The sequence below is a fragment of the Propithecus coquereli genome, unplaced genomic scaffold (genome assembly GCF_000956105.1).
Source record: "Propithecus coquereli isolate 6110/MARCELLA unplaced genomic scaffold, Pcoq_1.0 Scaffold134, whole genome shotgun sequence".
Lineage (NCBI taxonomy): Eukaryota > Metazoa > Chordata > Mammalia > Primates > Indriidae > Propithecus > Propithecus coquereli.
In genome coordinates, this window is record NW_012137636.1 from 4,396,790 (window position 1) to 4,405,445 (window position 8,656).

The 8,656-nt window shown below is 40.9% G+C and overlaps 1 protein-coding gene across 1 annotated transcript in view; it reads right to left on the reverse strand.

The window, feature by feature from the left end:
- BMPER (BMP binding endothelial regulator) overlaps nucleotides 1-8,637 on the reverse strand; it is a 243,474-nt gene extending 234,837 nt beyond the window's left edge. Inside the window, exons 1-2 of the mRNA XM_012638762.1 lie at nucleotides 8,460-8,637; nucleotides 7,297-7,382 (exon numbers count right to left, since the gene is read on the reverse strand). Of these exons, the coding sequence (XP_012494216.1) occupies nucleotides 7,297-7,382; nucleotides 8,460-8,592 (219 nt within the window). The 5' untranslated portion in view covers nucleotides 8,593-8,637. The remainder of the gene's footprint in view (nucleotides 1-7,296; nucleotides 7,383-8,459) is intronic.
- Nucleotides 8,638-8,656: the final 19 nt, after the last annotated feature.

Consider the following 8,656-nt stretch of genomic DNA (forward strand, 5'->3'; position numbering starts at 1 on the left):
AGATCCATATTTTTAAGAGCCTAAAGGACTTTTTTACTTAGAAGGTCTACCAAGCCCAATTCTTCACATCTAAACTGGTTACCACCCACCCATCCACACCCCTGACCCCTTCTCTTCCTGCATTGTCTAGGCATTGGCTAGAACTCTCAAAATTCCCTTCAATTTGCCCCATCTCTCACCTCCGCCATCTACTTCCTTGCCAAGTGCTGTCAACTTGGGCTCTCAAACTCCTCTGCAAGTCCAGGGGTTCTCAATGCCACAGCACATTGGTGCTCTTTTTAAAAGTGAGCCACCCAATTCTCATTAATTTATAAAATTTGTGCTACAATTGAGCACACATACTATCATGAAAATGCCTACCAGACTGAATGATTTGCCAAATGGATCACGCAGCAGTGTAAACCAGGGTACCACCGTGAGTAAGGGAAGAGAGCTGGCTCTCAGAACAGAACTCTGAGAGTGAGCTCTGGGAAGTGAACCATTCCACTCAAGTAGCAGCACCCTGCTCTGGAGACGCCAAGTGACAAGCAAAGTGGTTGTGCTACGGGGACGCCCTACAAATCACTATAATGACGACTGCATTTTAGCAACTGTGTCTTGCTGAGTGTGGTTTGGTGTCTTGTAACCCAAATATTCTAGAACTGGAAAATAGTTAAAGAAATTCAAAAGAATGAGCAACAGTGGTGTATCTCCACACCTTTTTTCCATTCCCATTGCCCACCCCTGCTCCAGGCTGCTTATTCTCACCTGACCACAACACGTCCCTGAAGGCTGTTGTCCAAACTCCAGCCTCTGCACACTCCAAACATCCCCCACAAAAGCTCCTAGTGACCTTTATATAAAACGCATCTTAGTCGTACAGCTGCACACGAGTATTAAGTGGCTTCCCCCGGTTACAGGAATGGAACTGATATCCTTATTATTGCATTCAAGGTGCTCCCGTGCTGGCTCCCAGGGAGCTTTCTAACTCCAGCTCCTTCAGAGCTTTGCACACACTGGACTCTGCCATTCCTGCACACCCTAAGCACACTCTGTTCTGTGTCTTTCCTCCAACAAAGCTTTGCCTGGACTACCTCTCTTCCCGCATGAAGGTCGCAGGTACTTTGGTCAGAGCACTCATCTGCAACCCCCTTAGTACTTGGATTCAAGTCTATTATAGTACTTTTCTGTCACTCCTGTAAAACTCACTTATCCACGTGTCCGTCTCCCCCATCAGGCTGTGGGCAAGAATCTATCCTATTGGCCTTTGTCTCCTCAAAGAAGCAGCACAATGTTTCAAACACAGAAAAGGCTAAAAATAATAAAATAAAATGCAAGGGGGCTGAGGTGTGGAAAGAAGGAAGAAAGAATAATATTATTGAATTTATAACCTGCTATCCCTAGTGTCTTGAGCGGTGTTTTATAGAATTAGAACTGGGAATCAACAGGTCTTAAAATATACACCCAGCTCATTTGCTGATCTTAACTAAGTTCAACAAGCACACTTGACCTCCTCGTGCCATGAAAGGTGGTGTTATTTGTGTTCTTTTATAGCACAAAGGATTCAATATACCATCAGTTAGACAGAAGTGCCATAGAAGAGGGTGCGAAAAAATGATATCCTTTATTTATTCAGTACATTTCTATTAACTGGTTTTATTTTCCATCGTATTGCCTTGCCTGGCTTTTCCCATTATCTCTCCCATGCTCCTTCCCTTGCCCTACCTGTATTCCAGTGTAGGGAAGGGATCTCTGTCCTCAACACTATTTTCTACACTTAAAACACAGTCTACCATTGATGCGCATGGTCAACTCCAGTGCCGGGAAACCAAATAAAGCACACTTGAAATGGGATGGGGATGGGGAAGGGGAGCAGTGAGTAAGTAGGCAGCAAAAACACACTCAGGTCTGGAACGGGGTCGAGAGACTTCCACAAGGCAGGCCAGGAAAATCCCCACGATGCCAGACCACTAGGCAGTTTTTCCAGAATTACAGTGCTCCCAACTCCCAACCCTATCCCTCTGCCAATAAAAGTACAAGTGAAGGTGACCCCACAGGCACAGAGATGTAAATACTCTGCAAGAAAGGAGGCCCCTCTTCCATGGAAAGTTTTTTTTTTTTTTTTTTTTTTTTTTTTTTTTTTTTTTTATGTTTAATGGAGAGCAAGGGGAAAACTTACACCAGGGCCCAAAGAACACTGGACCAATAAGGAAGCAGCCTAGATCAGCCCAGTCCAAGTCTGGAGGGGCAGAAAAACTCACAAAACGTTACCGGCTAACCCTGTTCATTCACAGCAATGGGTGGGCTTGGCATCATTAGCCAGACGTCTCTATCAGCTTCCCTTTTCATCCTTTTCTGATAAAACTTTGCATCCTATTCCATGTGAAGAAATAAGAATTTTTTAAAAAATCACACCATCATCAACAACAGCAATAAAAAATCATTCCAGACAGCTTACTATATGCCATGCCCTGGGCCAAGCCTTATATACTGTACCTTATTTAATTCGCACAGCAACTCTATGAGCGAGATGTTGATATCCATCTCACTCTCCAGTTAAGGACACTGAACTTTAGAAAGGTGAGGAGATTGTCTCGAGTTTGCCACCAGTTAGATTTGAACCCAGGCGTGTCTGATGTCTGGGCCACAGCTCTTTGACCAAATGATATGATGCCAGCCAAAAGCCATGTCTTCCTTGGAAAGGCTCTCCAAATTCCAGACTTGCTTTGTGCTACAAGATCAAAACCACTCTAACTGCCCCCAAGGAGCTAGCCCCATGGAGGCTGAAACTACTCACCTAAAGCCTTGAAAGTATCTGTAGATATTTTTAAGTAGTAAAGGACCAGCAGAGGCAAATTGGTTTAGCAGAGAAAGAACTGGCTCCCCATCCCAGTTATGTCTCTTAGTAACTGTGTGACCTCAGGAGACTTGCTCTGCTCCTCTGGGCCTGAATAAAGCGTGGATAACTATCTCCGAGCTGGTCTTTGTGAATTTGCCAACACAATCCCATAAATTAGTTACTTTCCCCTAAAACTGTTTTATTGGAAGGCAATTGGTCACATTACCTTCTAAACAGAGTAAAAATTAAAGAATAAATAAATAAGATCCTAGGTGAGCATCCCAAGTCTAGAAACGATAAGAAACAACTCTGAAAAAATACGGCAATCTATGTATTAATGTATATTCATATATCAAGTGCAGTATCGTTCTAAACACATCTGGACTACTTTATATCTCTTCTGCTTTCTCTCTCTCTCCACCCATCTCTCTCTCTCATACATATACATAGGAATTGAATCCTCATGCAATGTTACCTCCCTCCTTCTCAAACATGTGCCTAACACTTGCTCAGACAATAGATTTCTCTTCTCCAGCCAGTTAATTTGAACAATGAAAAACATGAGGATTTTATGGAGATAAGGCACCCGAGAGAATCTAAGATGCTGGGAGCTACTTGTTTAGTGATAAAGGATTTTTGTGATTAAAAAAGCATTAGACTGCAGACAAGGTCTCCTCTGTTTTCACTATTTGGTTGGCTCCAAGATAGGTGGAGCCCTGAATCTTGTAACACTGAATTTCACATTGCTTTTTATAAGCAAAGGGTCTATTTCTACATTGCACCTCTGGATTTAAAAGAGGAAACTTCAACCTCAAAATAATGTTTTTTGCTGAACAAAATGTATGCCAAACTAAGCTATGACTTCTGGTTTTCTGAGTTCCAGCCTCCAAAGTTTTCTCAGGTTTCTAGTACAGGGCCCAACTCACTGGCTCCTGCCATTTCCTCCTATTCTACAGTCAAGTGGAAACGGCTAAGAAGTATGAGGACCACTTATCACGGACACTTGGTGGATTTTGGGGACGTCCAGAGATCCAGGGAATTACTTTGGATTCACTTATCTGGGTATGGCTGGCTCCTATCAGCTATATTTCAGGGCAGGCACCAATGTGTTTTCCTACATATTATGGGAAAAATAATCCTAGCAAGAAGGGGGAAAAATGTCACATGAGACGGTAGTAAGTCTGGACCTGCCTTCCTCAGCCCCATAACAGACTACTTTGTATGGTGGGGAAAAGTCGTGCTTTGCTTTCTCACTAAATAATAAAGCCCATGCATCTTTTAACCTCAGTTGCCTACCCAGTTCTCTAGATTTTAGGATGATGGGCCAACTTCTCACCTTCCCTCTAGAATAGGTGAACCAAAGCTTTCTGGCCTACACACTTTAAAACGAGATTCTACTGCCAGCTAACAAACAGGTTGTTCTTGGACAAGGACTGACTCTGGCAGGATGCTTGGATCTGTGCAGACGATGATAAATGAGAATAAAATTATTCAGTTCTTCTTCCCGTGGCCACTGCGCCCACTGTCATCCTCAAAATCTCCGCAGAAATGAGCTCACTCCACATTTGAAACATTTTGCAGCTTAAAAGTTTAAATCAGGCCAAGTTGATTTTGTGGGGTTTTTCAAGCTTTTACTCTGTAATTACACACAGGACTTTGTGCCACCTATTTCCTCCCAACTGTAACATTTTACATCTTTTTTAAGCATACCTTGAGGTTAGCTTTTTTTCCTTTTTTTTTTTAGTATATGTTATGAAATGAGATATGAGCTTACGCTCAGCCTTAGGTACCTTTCTGCCAAAAGGCTGGACCAACACAAACTAAATATGACTATTCTCTTTATCCAAAGTACAGTTGAGACTATTACATACCCTCTTATGTACATACATAAAACTAGCTCACGACTAACGCTCCCTGCAGGTCAACTGAAACCATAACGAAATGTTCCTTTCATATAATGGGATTAACAAATGTTAACTAAGTGAACTCCAGAAAGACTCAAAAGAAAAAAACAAAATAACTCAAGAAATGCCAAAAGGTAAAATAATTTTCTATTTTCTCCTTGCTTTCTCGTATCTTTAACTAAACAAATAGCCTATTTCTCACGGTTATAGGCATGTAGCCTAGAGGCAGACAAAACTGAGAGTGAGTTCCAGCTCTGCTGTTGACTCAAATGCGACCTTCACAAGCTACTTAACCCCATAAACCCCAGTTTCATCTGTGAAATAAAGGTACAAGCCCTCAAAGGATTTTTGTGAGGATTAAATGAAATAAGGTAGGCTTAGATAAGGGTCCAGCAAGTAAAAAGTGTTTCACAAATGTTTACTATTGCTAACATTATCAATCTGCTAAATATGTCTACCTTCCAGCCTAAGAATAAAAATGCCGAGCGGCCTCTGGGAGTCTGGGGTGCTTTGAAACCCATGAACTGCTGTGGGCCCACAGAAATGTACAAGAGCGTATACAAAGAGAGGAGTGGGCATCCATCTATTCTTACTCTTACCAAGTCAGTACAAATGTTTGGGAAGCAATAATGACTGTGACAACTTGGGCCCCATAATCCTAAACCCCTATGAAGATCATGATAACGTATCGCTGTGCCTTTCAGCTAATGAAAGAGCTCCTAGTGGATAAATCCAAGGGTAAGTCCGAGAGCCAGAGTCCCGATGTTACATATTTAGAAAGGATTTCTGACACCACTCACCCAGGGTAGATACCTCCAAATATTACTTAAATGTTAAAGACATAAATGAACCTACTACCCTTCTGAATATAATCAATACTTTTCTGGAATAAATATCATTCCCACTTGAATTCCAACTGATGCATCTTTTCAGATTTACTCTTTACCTTCAAAACTGCAGGATTCTAACGCCTATCTTCTTATCACTAAGTCTCCCACTTCCAGAGAAAGGCACTATTTCGCACTGAGATAGGAGTACCAAAAAGGAGGAATGTTGCTTGGAGAATTTTGCATAATGTTATTCGGGAACAGTCTGCAAAACCCAAACTGTATATGTAAACTTTATAAATGGGAATATTGCTGAAGAGAAAAACAATATTTTACATGTGGAGCTCTCAGCACATTTAAATATTACTTGGTCAGGGTAATTTCCTCTGAAATCATAAGAGATTAAGATGAAATAATTTACTCACAGTATACAGATAAGAAAAATTAAAAAGGAAGATTATACACACACACTGCATTTGTAAATCTACAACTGAGTCAGAATTTAAACTCGAAGCTCCTTTTCAACAAGTTCTTTAGTAAAAGATCATTAATTAACATGACAACCCATAAACACAAAATCCAAAGACCCCTCTCCCTTACCTCTTTTTTGTTAGGCATGATATTTATCGTGTCAGCAAATGCAGTGCATTTTTACTTGTTTCTGTGGATTTCCTTAGTCTCGAGAAGCTGCAAATCATTTGATACCTTCACCCATTTATTTATCACTGTGCAACATTGACCTTAACTCTGGTCGTGAAAAAGTTTGGGTAGTGTAAACTCAGAAGGCTTGGCTTTCGCCTAAACAGAGATGACTCCCTTCCATACAGCATGCTGATCTGGTAACAAGTAGTGATCTATCACTTTTGGGCTTTGCATTTGACTATCTTAATTTATTTCCAACAGCGTTTTGTGATGAGTAGTTTTGAATCAAGGTTTCCCAAAATTGATTGACATGTAAAACACTCTTAAGCAAAAATGTTGCTCTTTATGGGTCTATAATTCATCTCAGAAATTCTTATTTATATTACTTAATCTCCCCCAAGTAGTTACTTATTAGACTTATCATTAACTATTAAACTTAAGTAAATTGAAACAAATTATTACCTTTTTGAACCTACTAGCCACTGCCAGTGTTAATTAAGCAGCTGACAGTTAAGTGTCACTCCCTCTTAAGGATAGAATTGTCCTTTCTGACTAATGCTTCCAAATCAGAAATAAAGATTGTATTTGAGAGCTTAAGGTATAGAAAGCAAAAAAAAATCCAGAATAACATCTTGTCCTCATGGGGTTTTTTTTGTGGCTATCACCTCTGTTTCCCCCATCATATATCTTATCCCTGACCTTTATACCTAAATGTTATCCCATTTCATTTTCCTGCTAAGCTCAAACCATAGAACCAAGGCAGAAAGTCTGGTGGCATCTATGATTTGGTGGCAGTAGCCATTACTGGAAACAGACATTACAAACTGTAATTTTCACCAAGACAACATCATACAAAGTCCATCTTAAGTTTACTTCTGTAACAATGATGACAAAGATAAGAATTTCCAGTTGGATGAAATGGAAATTGCCAAAGTCCACAAAACTCAGAAATTCAATTGGATTCAATTCACAAACTATGGGCAGTTATTTGCGATTTTGTAATGACTAAAGAGAAGTTTTAGGATCTGGTTATATTATCACATTTAATGGATTCATCTTGTCAGAGGAAGCAATTGAGTTCACATTACCTGATCTCCACACTTACCGAGCAGACACACATTATGCAAGGGTTGTCCGTGATAAATGGAATCTGGAGGACTTCACCTTCATTCTCACATTTTGCAACAGAACCTGAAATTAAGGGGAAAATTTTTTAGTTTTAATTTAGCTTAGTAGCATTATTACAACATTTTAAATTTTTACGCTACTCCTTTTGGAAACATCTACCCAAATTTCAGAAAGTCTTAATGAATTTTACGTTATCAAACTCACCAAAAACAACCCCCTGGGGAAAAAAAAATCCTTTTTGAATAGTTTAATTTAAACAGGTAAAAAAAAAAAAAGGCTGTGATATAGAGATAGATTTTCTGTTCTCAGATGATTTAAGCACAATTCCAAGTATTTCACTGGACCTTTAATAACAACTCCTCCTTTATGAAGGCATTTCAACTAAACACACACTCCCATATGCAAAAAATTTAGATTGGCCATTAGGGCAGATTTTATATTTGAACAAAAGTTAAGATCCCATCAATGAACATCAATGCCTTTATATGGATCGGCCTCATACTGTCTTGGGTTGAAATCACTTTTTGAAAGGCAATCCTCTTTTCTCTTCTCTTAGAAATTGCCTTGATATTTTCTTTTCCGCACCAGGTGTCAGTAAAGTATGTCCTTCAGAATAGCAACTGAGGTCTTCACCTGCCTGAAAATATATAATTATTATATCCTGCTATTAGTACGTTTTTTAAATATGATAGTGTCTTTAAATTCAAGGTCTGGAAAACCAGTGCTTTAAAAAGCACTCTTAACACAGTAGATATACTGGAACCCTACAGAGTGAGAAAGGAGGATGTGAGGAGAACTGCACAAAATTTTTCGCTAATTGTGTAGGGGGAGAAAAGATTAAAATAAGCGTTGAGAAAAATATTAAAATACATTAAAAATGTTCTCAAATTCAATAGAAGGATGTCTGTTATCACTGAATTAAAGGTAACGGCCTCTCAGCCCTCAACCTCTTCACCTACTCGCCGCCTTCCCAGCCCTTAACCCCCGGGCTTCACTTCATCGCCATCCCCATCAACCAGTGAGGGGCAGGCGCCAAGGTGCAAGCTCCAAACCCTCCCGAGCTCCGGGCAAGCCAGCGCCTCCTCTCCCAGGTACCACGCCAGCGTCCCGGAGGGCCAATCCCTCCACCCCCTCCCCTACCTGTCAAGAAGGAGGAAGCCAGAGACATAGGGACCCCCGAGCAATTGAGCAGCAGCAAGACGCAGCAGGTAATCCCAGGCGAGCGCCGGCAGGGACGCTCAGCCAGAGCCCTGACGCCGGAGAACCAGAGCATCGTCACCTGGAGGGAATCCCGGGCGACTGCAGGTCCTGCGCCGCCGCCTCTGCTCTGCTGCCGC